This window comes from Rhinolophus sinicus, linkage group LG01 (genome assembly GCF_036562045.2).
Source record: "Rhinolophus sinicus isolate RSC01 linkage group LG01, ASM3656204v1, whole genome shotgun sequence".
In the NCBI taxonomy this organism is placed as follows: Eukaryota; Metazoa; Chordata; class Mammalia; order Chiroptera; family Rhinolophidae; genus Rhinolophus; species Rhinolophus sinicus.
In genome coordinates, this window is record NC_133751.1 from 59,642,269 (window position 1) to 59,662,750 (window position 20,482).

The 20,482-nt window shown below is 44.7% G+C and overlaps 1 protein-coding gene across 16 annotated transcripts in view; it reads right to left on the bottom strand.

The window, feature by feature from the left end:
- KALRN (kalirin RhoGEF kinase) overlaps positions 1–20,482 on the bottom strand; it is a 617,732-nt gene that overhangs the window by 18,036 nt on the left and 579,214 nt on the right. For 12 of the 16 annotated variants that reach the window (XM_019738955.2, XM_019738953.2, XM_019738949.2 and 9 more), the window contains 6 exons: positions 19,493–19,552; positions 6,674–6,701; positions 5,485–5,656; positions 3,752–3,873; positions 2,941–3,072; positions 1,316–1,480 (listed from right to left, as the gene is read on the bottom strand). In XM_019738955.2, coding sequence (XP_019594514.2) covers positions 1,316–1,480; positions 2,941–3,072; positions 3,752–3,873; positions 5,485–5,656; positions 6,674–6,701; positions 19,493–19,552 — 679 coding nt within the window. Of the gene's footprint in view, positions 1–1,315; positions 1,481–2,940; positions 3,073–3,751; positions 3,874–5,484; positions 5,657–6,673; positions 6,702–19,492; positions 19,553–19,589; positions 20,221–20,482 lie in introns of those variants that run through there. The other 4 variants (XM_019738972.2, XM_019738954.2, XM_019738962.2 and 1 more) reach the window with 3 other exon arrangements.

The window sequence follows — 20,482 nt, forward strand, 5'->3', positions numbered from 1 at the left end:
CAAAACACATGCACGAGTAGAATCATTGTAGCATTCCTCTGTACAATGCGTTAATTCCCTGGCAATGATTTACACACACACACACACACACACACACACACACACACACACACACACACACTAATATCTATTTGTGTTGTCTCTGGGGACCAACGCTCACAAGAAACAAAACATGAGCAGTGGTCATCTCTGACGAGGATTTAGTCAGTGGTTTGGGAGCAGAGGACAAGCCAGCAGCGTAGCTCTTCTGACCCTGGTCACCTCAGGCTGTCCGGAGCACAGCTCAGCGGGGGCCCAAGATGCCTTCTCTAACATTGAAATCTGAGGAAACAGACCCAGGGCCGAGGTGTCCTAGTGAGTCACAGGCCCATGGGAGCAGAGCCATTGGCAGGGAGTCGAGCTGGTGGGGACAGGGCTGTGGAGCATTTCCGGCTTTGGGCTGGGGGTGGGGCTGTAGCTTGAGGCCCTGAAGCGTTTCTGACTCTCCTCTGGAGGCTCCTGGGTTCCCTTAACCCAAAGAGACACAGGTTCATTGCCTTCCAAGTACAGTGACCTCCTGTCCCCGCCCCAACACACACAGTCCACTCTCCTGCACTGCCCCAAACCTCACTACTTGGAGGTTTCTTTAGGAGAACAAGTTTCCTCTTTCAAAATGTCTCTGGGACCGAAGTGGCTAGGTGAGATAGTGAATAGGTGGGCAAAATAAGAGCCACGTTTGTAAAATACTCACGTGTAGGTAATTATAGGTATATCTTAGTTCAACACATCTACATAAAAAGGTACCCACCTTAAGGAAAGATGTTCTGGGCGGATTGGGGGTGGGGACACGATCAAATATTCATTTTGATTCAAATCCTTCAACCAGGTTGCTATCCTCCCCTCATTTTAAATTGGTGAGTGGGCTGTCCCTAATGCTGTGAGGTACACTTCTGCCTGGCAGGGGTTTCCAGGGGAGAGGGGGCTTAGTGTTCCTGTCTCAGAAGAGGGGCAGGTAGCATCTGTGTAACTCATGACATCTGTCTGCCCCTCTTTGTTCCTGGTGACACACACAGGTGCCAGGAACCTAATCGGCCCTGGGTAGACATCGGTGGCAAATCTAAATTTTGCTTCAAGACACTTGAAATCAGACTTTATGGAAACCCTCTTCACCAAGCCTCTGAAATGTTACTTGACTGAAGCCACCAAGCAAATCTAGGTCCCCTCCTGCATGGTAGCCGACATGACAATGAACAGCCAGTATCAGTGAGTGGGTGACAACAGCTGGCCAGGTGCCTTGCGTCCCCCAGCTGGGGCCCTGGGCATGGCTAGGACTCACCATATTCTGGAAGGCGCACAAACTCTGAGGGCTCACTGGGGAGGCTGATCCCCCAGGGGTTACTGGCACTGACTCTGAACTGGTACGGACTCCCAGGACTGAGGTCTTCTATGACGAGGTACGTGTCCAAGGTCGAAGCTACCGATTGCTGCCAGGCCTGGGAACCTAATGCACAATTTCCAAGGAGAGGGAAAGAGGAAAAAGAGAAAGGGACATTGTTCCAAAGACCTTCGGCAAACAAAGAAAGGAAAATCAACACATGCCATTCAAGAAATAGCTGTGGTCACTGCATGTCAGGCTCTGAAAGCCTGTGGGCAAACTGTGGCAGGTGTGGGTTCAATTTCCTCTATGACTGAGTATATCACAAGGTATGTGGATGCAGATGGCCTATAGATTCTGTTCATTTCAAATGAGTACGTGTGAGGGTGGACAGATCATACAAAATTTACAGAGGAACATGTGGCAAAATTTTAATAAGACCAGAAACATATACATTCATAGTAAAATGAGAAAATATGCATTTGAAAATTAAAACAAAATAGAAATGAACATTTATTGAGCATTATACACATGTAAAGTACTATGGAAGATGTCTTCACATCATGCTCTTATTTGACTTTCTCACTTAAATCCACAGAAACCTTATGAGGTGAAGAGCATTAATCTAACTTGACAGATGAAGAAACTGAGACTCAGAAAGATGAAAAAATTTTCCCAAGACAACTTAGTTGATAAGATGAAGTATGTACTGAATAATGCTGAGGTAAATACGAACCTTGTGAAATGTGTCTGTCAGCTCAGCATTAATACTTTTGTGCTGAGTTGGGAGACATAAGAGTGAACAGCTTAAGAAAGATACAGAAATGGATAGCTTTATAACTGCACAGAGCCTGTCTAACAGAAGAAAGAAGGGTTAGAATAATAAGAGTAATGGAAAGTAGAGGAAAACAGATGATTTTAGGTGTGGATGCAAGCACTTGTTTTCAATTCAGTTTCGTAATTCATCATGTATTCAGAGATGTGTTATTAACAATTAAAAATACCTAGCAGTTTCGTATTTTAGCTAATTCTTCTTGATAAGTAGGTGTCAGGCTCAGTTCTCAACTGCTGAAGAAATGTATGTACTCTTAGCATGTGAATGTGACAAATTTAAAAATTGAACAATTAAAAAATTACTATATATATAGAGGGTGGGGATGGGGGAAAAGCTCAGCTCCTGCTTATCTAGTTATTACTCTGGGAGAAAAATCACAAATTAGCAAACTAGAAACCTGGGTTCTAATGCGAGCCCTGCCTCTTACTAATGCCAGCTGCGTGCTCACTTTCCTTAGGACTTCGCTTCCTCCTCTGTTGAATGGGCCTAATTGTCCCTATTGGATGGTTGGCCTTGTTGAGTAGGGAAGCACGTGAAGGCACTTTGAAACTTGTTATGAGCCTTTACCATTTTGGTGAAACCCACTGCGTGATGTTTGAGACCACAAGGTGCTATCTAGTCTGGCGCTGAGGCCTTTGTGTTGAGTTGGAAGACACCAGAAGGAGCAAAGGAGCAAAGGCAAGGGGTTAACAGTTTTATGACATTGAAGGTCCTCCTTATGAGGAAGAGAAGGCAGAAACAGATGGCCCACCTTCCTCTCTGTACTCCACGGTGTAACCAGAAATAGTGCAGTTTCCGGTGCTGGATGGGGGCAGCCAGCGGAGAATCACGGATGTACAGCTTCTCTCTTGGGCAATGGGGCGGTTAGGGGCCGCTGGAACACCTTCAAGGACAGAAATTAGGGTCAAGTGCTATTTCTGCAGAACTTGCCATTTTGCACCCAGGTTGAACATCACCTAGGAAACGTTACCTAATCTGAGTCTCAAATTTTCCCTATGACTTTCTCCACCGAGTGGCATACTTTTACCCAGGCCTAAGGGAGACCTGGGAGACACACCTCGCTGTGGGAAGTTCCTCCTTAGGCCAAATACTGCACATAGGAGATAAAACTTTGTCAGGGAACCGTGCAGGAGGTGTATGGCAGGCCACAGATAGCTCTAGCAAAACTTTGTTCTCTTCCCGTTTGCTAGAACTTTACTTTGGAATTTTCACAGTAGAATTTTTCTTTCCCAGATCTCCGAGAGCCCTTGCAACATCCACTTAAAATGTTTGACTAACACAAATTCATGGAGACAGAAAGTAGAATGGTGGTTGCCAGGGGTTGGGGTTGGGGGGCACAGCAGGGAGGAATGGGGGAAGTTGTTCAATGGGTACAGAGTTTCAGTTTTGCAAGATGAAGTGTTCTGGGGATCGGTTATACAACAATGTGAATGTACCTAACACGACTAACTGTATACTTAAAATTGATTGAGATGGTATAGTTTATGTTACATGTATCTTACCACATTAAAAAATAAATATTCAAAAAGCTATAAAAAATGTTTAACTAAAGTAGACCGTACCTTGCACTTTAACGGTAGCAGACGTGGATGTGGTCCCGTGGTCATTTGTTGCTATGCAAGTATAAATCCCGCTGTCTTGGGGCATCAGATTGCAGATCTTCAGGGTGATTTCTCCGGAATCACTAGAGACATCAAAAGGATGCCCTTCAAACTCCAGTAACGAAACAATGGACTGGTAAAGGGTTGGCACATGGTGAGCTGAGCTGATTCTTAGGCCCAAGGGGTAGTCCCAGTTCTGTTATACACCTAGGGTGATCAGCTTGCCTCTCTATATTCCCATTTCCTTATGGGGAGGCGGGGGGAATTCATGCCACGCCCACCTCTCAAGTTTGTTGTAAACAAGGGATAGGGATAGGAAAATAAAATAAGAATTAGAACATGGTTTCAGACACATAAAGTTCTATACGAGTACTGGTCCACGGTATGACTCATATCATTATCATCAGCAACTTTGTCCTAAAATATTTTCAGTCTCATCGGTTCAGGAATGAATGGTACAAAACAAGAGAAAAGACTAAAGAATGAAAATGTTCAAGTATTTCAAATTCTACATGTAGGACCCTCAAAATAATTAAATGAATTAAATAAAGGGCAAATTCCTCAATGAAATGATAGTTGTCCCAGTAGCCCCTGGGATATCACAAGGGAAAAACTGCTCTGAAAGGGTTAAATGCAGAAGTCCCAGCCAGCCGCATTCTTTCCCCATTGGTCGTGACAGAGCGATTCTCACTAATCACTGCCTCTCACACTCTGTTCCTTGGGTCCACTGGGCAGAGGAGCTCTGCAGGGAACACTATTTCACACACACAAATATTAACTTATTGGATGAAAATGTCTTGATCCTAAGTGTTTCTTCCATAGACGTTTCTTAAGCATTTAGGGCTTGTTACTGCTTGTGCACTGTGAGCAGTAGTACACAATAAAGTTCATACTTAGTAGCAATAAATATTAACAGGTTGATTGCAAGGCAGTCACAAGTTTTGTTTACACACCCTTTTTGCATAGAAGCATGCTGTGGCTGGATTTTGTCTTCCATTGCACATTTTGGAGTGAGTCCTTTTATTTTCTCCTAAGAAAATTTTTCTTAGGTTAATGGAGGAATGAAATATATCACTGTTTCACAGGATCCTGAGGGGCATGGAGAAACTGGGGTGTGTAAACATGAGGACCCCATCCCTACCACACGTTTGGAGCCTTTCCCCACTTCTCCTGATATAGATTCCCTTGGGGATCCTTAGGAAAAGATCATTAAATATGGTGAATGTAAGTCTGTGACTGTCAAAGCTCTTCTAAAGTATGATTCAGGCTTGACCTGAGATACAAAGGTTTATGTTTTTCCTTATTTGCTCAATGTGGGTCCTGAAAGCAGTCTTTCCAAATAGTTCCTTTTGGTCTCAGGTATGTCTACGTGATGCTGAGCAACATGTGAATATGTGCTGGTCCTGACCCAGGTGTTCCTCAGGCTGAGTGGTGGGTTGTAGGCGCGGGGAGGTTGTGCCCACAGCTCACAGGCCTGAGTCCACGGCCGTGTGAGTGTCACAAGAGTGCATTATTGTGACACCATGGTTTTTTACTTTCCCTCCCAATTAAGGCCAAGTGTTTGCGCTCGAATCTCCGGGGCAGCTTTTCTCTTGGAGAGAAGAGACTAAGTAACCAAACAGAAGCTGTACCCCCGACTTGCCTCTGGGTGCTGCCCCAAGGAGCGGGGGTGCTGAGGTGGGCGATCAGCTTACCAGGAGGAGACGGTGTATGTGGCGGAGCTGTTGTCAGTGTCAAGAATGTTCTGGTCCGGGCCCTTCCAGGTGATGGCGGGCTTTGGCCGCCCACAGACTTTGCACTGCAGTGTCACTGTGTCCCCGAGCAAGCAGGTCACATCCACTAAGGGCACGAGGAATTCTGGGGCCACTGCGGTCAAATCAACATAAGTTCACATCGTTCAGAACCAACTTCGACTAAAACAGCCATTTTACAACACAGACCTCTCATTTCCCACCCATGTTGTGTAACGATTCAAATAACCTTCAGCTTAACCCTGTTGACTTATCTTGTCCCATGAAAAAATATTTTTAAAAGTAATAAATGTTTATTGCAGAAAAATGAGGAAATACAGATAAATAAAGAGAAGGAAAAGCTCCACAATGTCATGATCCAGAGGTAACTATTGTGAAGCTTCTGTCCTTTCAGGCTTTACAGCAACACATTTATCATACAATAAATTGGATCCCTTTATACATATTGCAAGTCGTGGTCTTTTCACCCAAACACCTTTTCATCATAAATACCTTTTCTTGTGCCTAAGTACAGAACCACCTGACCATTTTTTTTGGTATTATTTTTTATTAGCTTCAGGTGCACAAAACAATATAATAGTTAGACATTCATCATTTATATCCCTCACACAGTGATAACCCCCTCCCCCCACCCACTACCCCTCTGACATCGCACACAGCCATTACATTTCCACTGTCTCTATTCCTAATGCTGTACTCCGCTTCTTGTAAAATATATATAAAATTATAGTTGGCATTCATTATTGCTCAGCTTCAGCTTCAGGTGTACAGTGCAGTGATCAGGCAGCTACATCATCCCTGAGCTGGTCTCCCTAACGAGACAAGTGCCCATTGGATACCCTACAAAATCTTTACAACATTATTGATTACATTCCCCAAATTGACTTTCGTATCCCCGTGGCAATCTTGTGGTTACCGGTTGTGCTTTCTAATCCCCTCGCCTTCCCCCTTATCCCCACCCCCCATCTCCCTGCCCCCATCTAGCAACCCTCAGTTTTTCCTCTATGTCTCTGAGACTGTTTCTGATTAAGGACTACCTGACCATTGCTTAAAGGCTCTGCCTCAGTGCTGGGTTTGCCATAAGTTATTTAGCTAACCCTCATGTTCTCTATTCTACTACTTTTTAACTCACCTTCTTGGATGAAATTTGGATTTAAGATCTGAAAAACACAAAGAAACAGAAAATTGTTTAAATCCTAAACGACTGAAAGAGAACAGGCAACGTTTACCCCACTGAGTAAAGGAAGTACACATTAGGGAGATGAAGCCCAGAGCCCAGCCTCTGTGGTTTGCGACCACGTCACCATCTCAGTAACAAAGAGCCCCTGGTTTACCTTGCTGTCTACTCTGCTTGGTCCCGTTTCTCTGGTTGGTCCAGGCAGGGCCCAGGCGGGGGTACCATGGCTGCAAGCTCTGCCGCCGCAGCTGGCCTTTCTGTCCTCCACCACCCCAGTTGCTATCCCTGCCACATGCATAAAAGTCCATTCTCCTGCCCACCCAATTCAACATCCGTTCAAGCAATGTGATGGCACTGCTTCTCACCATCTTGAATTTTCAAGAACAGGACCTGACATCTATCAAATTGGAAGGGTCCAATTTATCACTAACCACTAACCCAGTGGCTTCCTTCCAAACGTTACCGCTTCTCCCCAAAGAGGGAAACTGCTCCTCAAGTAGCTCAATGCAGAGCTTGTCTGTTTGAAGGTGAGAGAGGTTATGTCCATCTATCTTGTCCCCAGCACGACATCCTGTTGCCATATGGCAACCTGAAAACCACTGACCTATGGTTCTAGCCCTTTTTGCTGCTCAGGTGAGGAAACAAACGAGGCTTAGGCTGACTGAGTGACTTGTCTGGGTGGCGGAGGCACACGCTGTGCTCACCGACTCGTGATACCCTACATCTTCACGGAAGGGAAAACCGGCCAACCTGCCAGCCAGGGTGAAAAGTTCCCCCTTCTTAGGAGGATGGTCACCTTGATTTTTCTCCCATCTTTGTATTACCTCTAATCATGCAAGTCTGGGTCATAAAGCCCGGCAGGGTGAAGGTGAACAAAAGATGGGCTTTGGAGTCAGAGAGGTTGCAGCTTATTTAAAGTGATTTTATGCTAATTACATAAAATTTATTAGCATTGATTTCCTTGACTATAAAATGGGGATAAATAATACCTAGTGCAAAGTGTTATCACAAAGATTAAATGAAATAATATATGTCAAGTGCTTACCACAAGGCTTGACAAGTAACAAGTATTCAGTAGCTATTTAAATAAAGTTTATCTAATTCTAATCACCTCTCTTCTGCTAAACAGCCTATTGTTACAGTGGCTTATCTCTAATAATTTATTTTGCAGAATTCTTCTTTCCTTCACGATAAAGCTAGAAAGCTCCTGTGCCTTACAAATTGCCCATTGGGGCATTCACACTTATCCACCTTTATTTATGTCGTATGTGAACGTGGTTTCTGTGTGTTCTTCCCTTGTAGAGGCATCCATATGGACCCTTTGGACCAAAGATGCTACTTCCTCCTTTGGGTTCCCCTTTGCAGACCAGTTGCCCATGTGCCACCCAGGGTTTTCATGGAGCAGGCTGCAGAATACTACTGTGATGCCAAGTCTTGGGGCTGAGAGTCTCAGAACTGACCACTGCTGTGCCATCTGCTAGTCTCAAAGGGCCACTCACACCACTCTCCAGCCTTCCTTTCAATTTGTGGTTCTCCATCTTTGACCTGGGAAGCCTTAAAAACACAAAAGACCAATGTCTGGGCCTCATGCCTGGAGATTCTGTTTTAATCAGTGTGAAGGAGGTCCAGGCATCAGGAGTTTTGATAGCGGTCTCAGGTGAATCAACAAGCAGCCTGGTTTGTTGAATGGTCCCCTCTATCCAAGGGAACTGATCTCAGGTAAATCAACTCCCTGCCTCTGAGGCTTTGCTGGGTGGGACAGGGGATGGGTGGGGCATTTGGTAAAACTTCTGCCTTTCTCACACGTGAGAGACCCCTCTATCTGAGGAGACACTGGGCCATGGGAGGGAAGTATGCCTCAACATGGTGGTCAGCACCACATCAGGTGTATGGGGTGCAAAGGAGGACATAAATTTATGCACCTGGCTTAGGTGAGGTAGAGAGATTGACATCTGAACCAGTCATTTTACAGTCCAATGAAAGGAGACTAAGGATATTATCTAAAGTCAAAGGTAGTTCTCTCAAGGTGGTGGGATGAAGGATAGGTTTTCACCCCATTTAAAAAACACTGTGTTCTCCTCCAGGTCGATGTAAGGTTTTGTGGATACAGAGATGCTAAGACATGGGCCCTGACCTCAAGATTTATAAAACATCTGAATTTTTGGAGATTTTTTTCCCTTTCTCTTCTTACCTGGGTTTTTCAAATATTCTGCAGTCAGAATATTTCACTTTTGTAATAACTTTTCTTTAAGAGGAAAAAAGCGCGGTCAGAGCTATGAGACTGTAGGTTCTTCAAGGACAGGAACCCCTCGTTATTGATCTTCGTACCTCAGGCCCCGAGCGTGGGGTCTGCCGCACAATGAGCATTTAATACACGGTGGTTGAGTGAATATTTGACCTTTGTTCTCACTTCAGGTCTCCTGAGAATTGAGGACTGGTTCATAAATAGAATCTGGAAATAGGACCAAAAGATCTATAAAATACTTCTGGGTCTATTACTGTTTTCCTAGAGTTTGTTTTCAAACACAGATGGAATGCCAACTTTTTGGGAAAATGATTAAAACACAATAAAACCCATTGCCTCTGAGAGAGAAGGTTCCTAGCGGCTTGTGTACAGGATGGAATGTAAAGTCTGAAAGCAGACAGAGCTCCTAGTATCCAGACCCTAAGGCAGACACGCTCTCTCGCTTTGGACAATATTTTTAGGCAGCGTGGGTCTCAGTTTTATCTGTAAATTGGGGATAATCATGTGACCCTGGAAGGTTGTTTGATGTCAGACTCACATATTTGATGACCACTTGTTGAACTGCCCCTCGGTTAGGTGGTGGTGGCCAGCAGGGAGCAAGGCAGACATGTTCACTACCCTCAGTGGGCCAACAGTCTAGTGGGGACGACGGAATTAAGTGACATCTACGCAGTGTACAGAACGGTGCCTGGCTGGTTAATGATCAGCCTTCAGCAGACACGAAGCACTGCCCCTTCCCTTGTCGCATCTCCACTCGTTCAGAAGGACTCGGGAGGAAAAACAATTTGGGAATGCTGCCAACTTTGTTGAGCATCCTGCATCTCCCATCCTGATGGGAGCAAGACAGTGAGTCCACGCCAGGAGTCTCGGAGAGGAGACAAACGGAAGAGACAAATGGCAGGTTCCTACGTGACAGATTTTAAGTGGGGTTTCCCAAACCTGCACTGTGCCAGTACTTATAACACCCACCCCCAAACTGCTGCTTAGAGGATTTCTTGCCTTATTCCTCTTTCTCCTCACAACCCCAAACTGTGTTAAGTATATTATTAAACACACTCACTGTTTCAAGAGCAAATCTTCCTAGTTTGGGTGTGGACTTTATCAGGGAACTTGGAAAGAAAGTTTGCCAAGAAGGCTTCACTGCAGGCTGCCTGTGTGGCAGGGCCTGTGGGAGGCATCAGTCTTCATTCCTCTGCCGCCTGGCTGGCCCAGGTGATACAATGGTAACACCAGCACTGATTCGGGGAGCGTTATGTCACTGGCATTAGCTACTCACAAACGCTTTCACGTGCTTCTTGAAAACCCTGGGAGGAGGTGCTGAGCAGGTGTTATTTACTGCCATTTCCAGATGAGGTAGGGGAAATGTGCAAGATCATAGAGAGTGACAGAAGACTGGCTCTGGGAGCTCTTTCCCCCCCAGCGGTCAGTGCAGAGGCAAGGTCTTGGGGAAAGCGTTGTGAAGCTTTGTGATCAATGTCAGAGGCCTCCTGGCTTACCTAGGCTTTCTAACCTTGCCCTCCATCCTATCTCTACCTAATCCTTCTCTTCAAACTCTTCTAGCAAGGACCAAGAGCCTGGACCAAATTCATGCTGATGCTTTTTCTAACCTTGACTCTGGATTATGCCCATAGAAGATTTCTTCCTCGTTTTTCTTCTTTCTACTTGGAAGCAAATCAGAATGTGGACAGAGGAGGGTCATGACAGCCTTCTCACACTGTAGTGTAATAACTTACGTATTTGTCTATGGCTCCCTATAAACTACTGAGCCCATGCTCAGTCAGACAAGGACCGCGTTTTGTTGACTGTTATTGCCTCAGAGCTTAGCACAATACCTGGCTCAGAAGCATTCCATTTCTATTTGCCAAATCAAGGAAAATTTAAAGTGGGAGGATCCTAATTTGGGGGAGGAGAATTGAGAAACTGTCTTGCCATGGACTTGGGGTGTTTCCCTATTTCCATCCTTCAGGACTGTGACTTGCTCTGGAACTTTATTGGTCAGTCCGTGCCTGAGATTTAGCCAGCAGTGGTCCTCCACTCCTCCCTGCTCTTCTAGAGGCTGGCACCTATGGCTCTCATCACGTGCCCATCCATCATAACATCTGCCCTGTATGTCATTGCCCGACCAGACTTGTGAACCCTTTGAAGATAGTAACCCTTTTACATGTTTTACGTTTCATCTGCCATGCTGCTTAACATTGCATCTTGCACTTAGCAGAAGATCAAGTATTTGTTGAATCAAATTAACTGAGGTCACTCAATCAGTTGACTAAAATTTAGGTCTCCTGACCACCTTGTCTACTGACCATTGTTGATGTGTGCAGGGGTCTGAGGTATCAGGTTGGGACCTGAAGGGTTAGTCATCAGCTGTATGTATTTCTTGAAACCTAATGTTTTCCTTCCTTAGAAACAGTTTGGGAGTCCATGTGGAGTGGTAGACGGGAAGGAGGAGAGAACTGGAATCTGAAATGGATTTGGTCGTGGAGGAAAGATGATGCTCTTTATATAAAATGCACGTGTCCTCTCTCTGGGAGACCCAAATCCAAGAGGGCAAGGCTGGTAGACAGTGCGGGAAAGAGCTGCTTAGGAATCTGGTTTTATTTGAACAGCAGAGGGCAGTAGGTGGTAGTGCTTCCTCCTAGATGGGGGAAAAAAGAACCACCATCATGTGGTCGGTCTGCACCTTGGTTTCTTCCTGCGGGAGAGAATTCCAATCGTTTTCTTCATTTTTTTCTTCAAAATGGCAGGCTCAGTGAGGTAACAGGAAAGAATTACAGGTAAAATCAACCAGCACTGAATTAACATGATGAGCTTGTAAGAAATCTTGAGTATTTTTCTTGTGGTCAATGTCCAAGATTCTGTCTCTACATCCTGAAAATAAGGACGAAATCCTTGTCTGTCCTGAAAACCAGGTGACTCCAGAAGAAAAATACTGTTACCCCATTTTTTCTAAATCCCTCATCACCAGTCATAAAACACAGTTCAAAACTACATATTGAGACAGCTGAAGGAATAAAAATGGTCAAAAGAAACTCAAACTAAATGTTTGAAACTACTTTGAATAAACCAATCTCTCTCTCTCTCTCTCTCTCTCTCTCTCTCTCTCTCAACAACTTCTAAAATTTTAGGTACGGTTCTGGATTGGCGGTTTAACCCTTCATGTTTTCAATCTGGCCAAACCAGGCATAGTTTTCTGAATTTTTAGAAAATATTTTTCTGGATGTTTAGAAAATATTTTTCTAAATTTTTAGAAAATCTTCCTACCTCTGCCCATTTCCAAATGGACACAAAACAAGGTGCAATAAAAAAATTTGTAAATGGAACTCAATGCCAAACAGCAATAGAATGGTGTCTGAACTAGTTCCTCACTTACCAACTATTTTCATTATTTAGTTCTAAGTATTTTTTCTTCAACTATGATTTTTTCCATTTGACCCAATCATAACAGAAATGTTTTATAATTTCTAAATGTATGAGATTTTAAAAAATTATCTTTTCGTTACTGATTTCTAACTTAATTGCATTGTGGTTGGAATGCTTGGTCTGTCTATCTGACATTGATTCCTTGATTTTTGATGAGACTTGCTAATTGAGTCAAGTTTTGTAAAAGGTTTCATGTGTTCTTGAGAAGAAGGTATAAGCACTTATTGTTGGGTACAGGTTTTCAGGAATGGCCATGTGTCAATCACATTGTTTTATGTGGATTTCTAGTTCAAATTCCTTTTCCACCTCTCCTCGGTATTTTGGTTAGAGAACATTTAGTGTGCTCTCAAAAATAAAAATAATAAAAATATGATTTTTAACAGAATGAAAAAAAATCTATCACCTGTCCCAAAAAATAGTTGGGGGAAAGGAACAAAAAGGTGGTTTGCTGCTGCGTATGCATTGCTCTCACCATGCTCTTAGGAGCCTAGACATCTGCTAGGAAGTGACTGGGGTGGGGAAGAGGATGGTCAGTGGTGCTGTTATAACGTCCTTTCTATAAATCACATTGCCAACCTGGAAGCCAAGATCTTGACTTTGGATACAGTCTTTACAGAGGAATGTTTTGAGGTCTCATCCTTTAATGATTTGACCCTGATCATTTCCCTGCCCCCAAAACGGTTTTTACCAAGTAAAACCACCTCTTAGAGTCTAAGGATCCACAACAGGGTACAATTTGCTTTGAGGCTGTGGAAAAGCACAAGGCTGATTTGGCGGTTCCTTTGGAGTCTCCAAGTAGGAATGCCCAGCCTGATGTCCCTTCCCTTCCCCTCCATAGTTCTCACTGAAATACTGTAATGCTTTGTGTTATTAAATTTTGATCAATTGAATTGACTAGGACATGACATTGAGTGAGCCTGTAGGTGAACCTTGGCAGCATGGTGGGAGGGTGTAGGAGGGAGGGAGGTGGTGACCTTTGCTTCTCCAATAGCTGGCTCTCAGAGCAGCTCCTCTTGGGTCAATGGCACCTTATAATAATCTCATTAGTTTACAACATAAAAGAAATGGACTAAGCCTCCAGACTAGGGTGAGGGTGCCACAGGACATGCATGACTGAAGGGGTACTGACTGACTGTTGGCCTGAGAAACCAATTCAGACGTTTTCAGCTCATGCGATTGAACTTCCTTTCTTGGCTTCTATAGCTGGACTTCTGAGTCATTGGGCAAGGGTGTGGGTGAGGCCAAGTAATTACCCCAACTGTCAAGGGATTTAAAAAGTTGCCGAGGTAGAAATTCTCGTGCAACAAGGGAGGGCCTGAACCTGATCCTTCTTAAGAATCTATGTGAGCCTCAGTGACAGACTTCTTTCTTCCATGTCACATGCCAAGTTTGGCCTCTCGAAGCCCCACAGTCAAGATGTACTCTTTTTATTGGTTGAATGACCATGACTTCTCGGAACCGGTTTCCTTTAGGAGGGGAAGAAAACTTCGTCTTCACCAGGTGGTTGGAAGAAACAGAAAGCATAATAGATGTGAATGAATATGCAGTGGACGAGCTCCAGGAGAAATGCCAGCTCCAGCAAGCTAAGTGCCCTTTTCTTGGTGGCAGAATATAAATCAATGTGCATGTAGAGGCAGAACAAAGCTAGGCAAGGAGAGTGAATCTCTAGGCCAAACCCATCAGATATATTACAAAGAAAATATTTTTAAAAAATAAAATGAGAGGAATTTGATGCTTCCCTTTCTTTTCTCCAAAGAGTTCTTTTCACTAAAAAATGAAAATGCAGAAACAGGCGTCAGTGGAAACACACTGGCGATGCCAGGAGGTCAGTCACCTGACTAGGGGTGTAAAAGTTTCCTTCAGTCTGTCTGGCCAGGTTATTTTGAAGCTCTGAATCTGGGACAAGGAATCAAAACAGCTGAGGTGGGAGCAGCAGGAAGAGGTGGAAGCTGGAGCTGGGGGATGTGGGGTTGGGGAAGGAAAGAAGGGTCAGTTCCGGCCACTCCAATCCTTCTGAGTAGGGAGTAGACACTTTAGTCTGGTCTCAGGAGGCCATTCCCACTATACCCCCTGCAAAGCAAATTTCAGGGACAAGGCACAGAATCTTCTTCCTCTTCTGTTGTGGTATCACTGTTTTCAGAGTCAGAACTTCAAAAGAGCAAAGGGTCTCAAAGTCCTTTGATATCACACCTTAGCTCTGCTCGGTGCTCAAAGGGTCTGCATCACTTACAGAAATGCCTGTACCCTTGGAGTTGTGTGACCTCCCATGGAGAAACCCGGGGCTCAGAAAGGCTAAGTGGCTTTAGGCCTCACAGCCGACAGTACCCCGACTGGAGTCCAGGTTTTCTGACACCCACTCCGGTATTCCTTGCATGTGATACTGCCTTTGTGTGATTTTTATTTAAATCATACTTCAGCCTTGGGAAGCTGAGATGGGCAGAAATAATATTCCTCTTTGTTGAGCTGGAATATTGAATAACAAATTCATACAGAAACATTGGCACAGAAGTCAGTCTTCTCATCTGTCAGGATCCATGTTTTAGATTAAAACCAACCCGGAGATGGGGGGGCTCCAAGAAGGGAGCAGATGATGGAAGTGGGGGAACCACCAGCGATAACCGGATTAGCGCCTGTAGGGCACCTTTTCATTTTCAAATACGAAGTTATAACTTCGTTTCTCTCTTAGTTTCCTCTTCTAAAAGTCTCCAAGGGGCTGGAGGGAGGAGGGGATGGGGAGTTGTTTCTGGGTAGTTTCAGTTTGGGATGATGAAAAAGTCTGGAAATGAATAGTGGTGATGGTTACACAACTTGTGAAGGTATTTAATGCCACTTAAAAATGGTTAAGATGGGAAATTTTATGTTATGTGTTATTTTACACCCCCCCCCCCCACACACACATACATGAAGGGGATGGGGCTAATTCATGATTTCCAAGTTTCCGTCAACTCTGAAAGTCTATGATTCTTACCCTAACTGGAAATTTTCTCCAAAATTCACTTCACCTGTCTCAATGTTTTCTCTCCCTCATCTCTCAGAACCTCTCCCACAAGATCTCAATCCTGTTCTTATTGTGGAAAGTGACCCCCAGAGTTAAGTATCTTGCGGCTGGCATTTGGACCAAGGGTAACATCAGCATTTAGTCATGTCCCATGTTAACTGTCTCTGATGGATTGACCTTCTCTGCTCAAAGTGGTAGTGGGCATTTAAAAACATTCAGATGCATTTAATTCACTGGGCTTGACCTAAACGCTGGGCTGAGAATCTCTGTCCCTGAAGACAAAAGCCCAAGTCTGAAAGGTTGGTCCAGGCCTCCCTACTCTAGTGTATGATGCAGGCACGTAGCAGTGCTGGGGTTGGAGGGGGGTGCAAACACCCAAGGATTCTATGACACAGTCCTCAGACAACTTTTCAGAGGTGGCCTGGGTGTGGGGCCCTGCTTAGCATGGGGTCCTAAGAGATATCCAGTACATCTCAGAAAGAATCCAGACTTCACAGAGAGGGGCATTGGCTCAGAGGGCAGACCCTGAACTTCAAGGCTTGAGCCCTGGCTCTAGCCTGGGTGTCAGTGCAGGGGCAGGGACAGGACTGAGAAGCGGGCAGGTGGGTGTGTGGTACCCAGTGTACCACCACGTCTACACACCTCGGCAATAAAAGGTAATCAGCGGCTAAACTGTAATGGAAAGATGAGGCAATATTAACTTGTCCCCAAGACAGTCTAGTGTTTGAATGTAGGCCCGATTTGACTCTTCTTTCATGTAGTAACATTTCTCTCATCTATAACATCTCCATCCAGCCCTACTCCCAAAGTGTAATCAGTGCAAGGTGAAGAAGTAAGCTGAACTACAGACCGATCCTTGTCATAGTTAGAACAGTTCTCTGAGGGATGGTCACGGATCAGCAGGAGAGGAGTGGCTGCTTGGGCACAGGGGATTGCATAGACCTGGAGCCAATCTTGCAGCAGCTGGTGGTGTGGCTGGTGGTGCTAGGAGGAGGGAGTGGAGGCTGTACTTAAGAATATTCACAAGTGTGTCTCCACAGGGGAAGAAACAGGATGCAAACATTAAAGCAAAACTGCCTCCTTTAGGTAATTGGGTGGTCTTCAAAGCTTTGTAAATCAGATTCCTAGGATTCAAGGTGATTTATTTTCATCTAATTAGCTCTCAAGGATGTGCCTATCTATCTCTCTAAAACTGTATGGTGGGACATATGCCAGCCCTGAGGGTAGCAAGCAGCTGGTGTGTAAGCCAAGACCCCAGGAAACTGCTCCTTATATGGACCCTTCAATCCACCAGCCGAAGAAAGGTAAAGAATGTTTGGGTAGTGGTATTTACGTGGAGGTGGAGGTTAAGAGCCTCTCCAAAGCTAAGACTGGAACGAACAGGCTGGCATTAGGCCAAGGGTAGGCAGTGGGCAGGGTAGGCCGTAGCAGTCGGAGACCGAGCCAGGAGCAGTACACAGGGAACACAGGGCCAGGATGTCAGCTGGGGTTCCAGGCATAGGGGCTTGTAGCACAGGCCACAGGAGTTGCAGTTCAGCTCAGTAGAGCACAGGGACATGTTCCCAAAGAAACAACACATATTACAGTAATCAAGTTCAGAAGCCAAGTGTGAGGCTGGGGGCCAGGCTGGGCCTGGTAACGATGCCCAAAGCTACCATTTTAGCAGCGAGAAGCCTCAAGAAGTGGAGGCCCTCCTACCTGTTTCTCCAGCCAGGTTTTTAAGGTATAGCTCTCTTCACATGTATCCTTGGCCATTTTCTTCTACAATGGACACTGCAATAAAGTTCTACTTACCAACTCCTTGAGAACACTCTCAACTCACATTTAACAGGTAGACTTTCTATATCTGATTTATTGTGTCGGAAAATACTAACCTAGCAGTGCCAAGATGCTTCCTTTCGCTCAGCACCTGCTTATGCGCTCAGAGTTAAGTTCAAGATGGCAACACAGTTCAGAAGAGCGCGCTGATGCTTAGAAAGACCCATGCAGAATATACAAGGGCTGCATGCACACCTGCTACAAGGAACCTTGGGTTAACCAGAATAGTTGTGGTTTCCAACCACACACCACTCGAGAGTTCCAGTTAATTGAAATTTCTGCCTCGACTATTACTATATCGGAAAACTTTTCAGACATTCATCAACATAATTTTTGGCTTTGACTTCTGTTCTGCACTGACCTTCTAATACCTTTGCTTATGTGCCTCATAGCACTTCCCTGGGAACCGTCTCACTCAGGCCATGCAGGCCTTGGATGAATAAGAACCTTAGAAATGTGTGCAATTCACAAAGCAGGGTTAAGGCATGTGTGCGCGCGTGCACTTCTGCTCATCTAAATGTAGAATGGAGCATCTGATGACACTGGTTAGCCTTCTCAGTGTGTGTTCCTCACCTGGCCCCATAACACCCTGTTCCCACTTTTTCCTTTAAAGAGCAGAGTGGGAAAGTCACTCTTCTCTCAGTCCTCCAGAGCTGAAAAAGGTCCCAAATTGCATCCTGGAACACAGATACCAGGCTTTTCCCTTCCCTCTGCCTGGCCTTTCCCTACTTGCAGATGACATCTCTGATACATGCTAGCAACACTTAGGCGGGAGATACAGGGGCCACCAGGCATCTATAAGCTTACAAGTGTGGGCTCCGCAGGAGCTGGTGCCTATCTTATGAAATACAAGGAACACAGAGCCACAAATCTCCCCCAGCTTCTTCTTTCTCTAAGATACATTTAGGCTATGAATGCAGTATCTACTTTCTCCCACAGTGGAGAATTGCATTGACCCACACCTGCCAGATTTAGCTCTGTGGCAATACCCACATCCACAGGGGACTATTGTATCCTGGCTAAACTCCTACTTTCAACCACTTGTCTCTGGCCCAGTGCAGCCCAATTGGTGTCTTCCACAGCTGACTTAGCCTATCTTAGGCTGCATGGTCTTTCTTGGGTTTTGTGGTGGTTGCCATAATATGGTGGTGGGTTTCTTTGGGATTAGGTCAAATTAGAATAAGAACAGTAAAAATCCACTTAGTTAAGTGAAAAGCTTACGGCTATAAAAAGGTGTTTTGTTTTTAAATTCTCTATTTTGTGCTTAGAGAAAATCTCTAAACTTTTATCCATTACTGGAGATGGAGGCACAGATTTGGAGAAAAGCATTTCAATTAATTCTGAAAGACAAAATGGTAGGGAACACCAGCTCCGAGTTTACTCAAATTCTCCAGGATTTATAAATTTAGGTTGTCACTCAGTGGTAAGCCATGTGAGAGTCCTGTTTCTATAACCCTAAATAGTTTCTAGCCTAGAAGGGGTTGGAAGTTGATTCGAAGTTCTTGGTAGAGGTGTTGGTTCCACTCCCATAACCCTGCATCCCTAGAGTGTGAGAAAGGTCCCGGGACAGGTTTCAGTCTCCCTGTCTCTAGAAAGGCCTCTGCTAAGGCTCCAGGAGGGAGGCCATCTCCAGAGCTTCTTTTCCTGCATGCCGGGCACAGCCACTGCCCAGGATTCCTGGGGGCTGGACAAAGGCGGGTTCTGGGGTTGCCTTCGTCGTTCCTCATTTGCTATCAGCCAGCTGTACAGTGACTAGGTGCCAGGTCTATGAAACCACACTTAGAACATGATTTTGCTAGAGTCTTGAGGGAGACATCAGTCCCAGTAGGAGAACCACATAAAGAGGATCCAGAGGAGAGAAAAAGAGGGAAAAGGGAGGAGGGATAAACAAAAGCGGGAAAAACTAAAATTAATGGGTTCTTGACTTTTAGCTGAGAACCAACCATTGTTTATAATGCTGTTTTCTTATGAAAAAAAAAAAAAGTGTTCTAAGTTTCCAGTAATGAAGTTGGATATTTTCCATATAAAGCCAAACCCGCCAAAGAAGAGAAAAGCAAGCATTTAAGAGAAACGGAAGTTTGTTTTTTTAAAAAGATATCTAGGTCGAGTTTTCTATCAAAATTGAACTGAATTAAATTGTTTTGTTTTGTTTGAAGTTGGAACGGGACACCCAGAGATGTCCTGACATAACACTTTATCCTTGACTGGCTGGTCACGTTAGTAAGATCACTGTCACAGAACACATGAAAATAGACAATCACTGTATGAAATAGGACAACAATAGCTGCTCTACCTCCATGCTAGTATTAGGGTCAAGATCATCACACTCTGACTCCTCGGAACTGTTCGTCTCCTTGATGGGCAGCATGAAGAAGGGGGAAGAAAGAGAACACAGTTAGAACACAGGCAGTTTTGGCTCGAGAGTGAGGAGAACTTCAGAGAAGCATGGGCAATGGGAAATTGGGCCGAGAAAAAACCAGGTGCTTTTAAGGTGAGGGTGCGAATCACCGAGGGCTGCAGCATGCTCTTTTCAGGAGCGGAGGCTGGGGTCATGTACAGCCGCTCATCTCGCAGGAAATAGCAATGGAAGCAACCGAATGAAGCATGAGTGCTGTCGAATTTAAACTGTGGTCTTCTGCGAGGCTGGCCTTCCCAGATGAGGGTGAAGGAGAGAATACAATTTCTTTTCCCCAAGAAGGACGTTAGAATGAGTTTCAGTTGTTCTCATTTTGCTCAGGAAGGGGGAAAAAGTGCCAGGTAGATAGATAATCACACATTAGAACACGATTAAACATCAGCAGTCTAATTTCCATGGTCCAGAGGCAGATTTTTTTCAGAGGCCCATCATCAAGAAAACAGATCCCATCGTTTCAAGATGGGGGTGGGGGGCAACAAGGGTCTGCCAAACCACAGCATCAGTGAGTTCAGAGTGATAGGTGGATTATCACAAAGTAGTAACTTGGATTTCACCAATGTGCCTCCCTTCCTGCCACACACTGGCCTGAGGGTGATGTCTGAATTCTGGGGAAAAGAAATGAAACTTTACCAAGGACACCGTGGCCCTTAAATTCCAAACCTCAGACTTCACAGGGTTGAGGGTTTGGAAGGCATCCCTGATCTCTCCTAATCTCTTTACCCGGTGTGTATTTTCTAACCTAGGATACAGAATGAGCAGCTTTGAGAAACTTAATATGAATCAAGCACCTTGCATTTCTAAGATAAAAATGCTGCAGATAATTTTGCTATAAAACATCTGCACAGTAGAAAGGCATAAAATAAACAA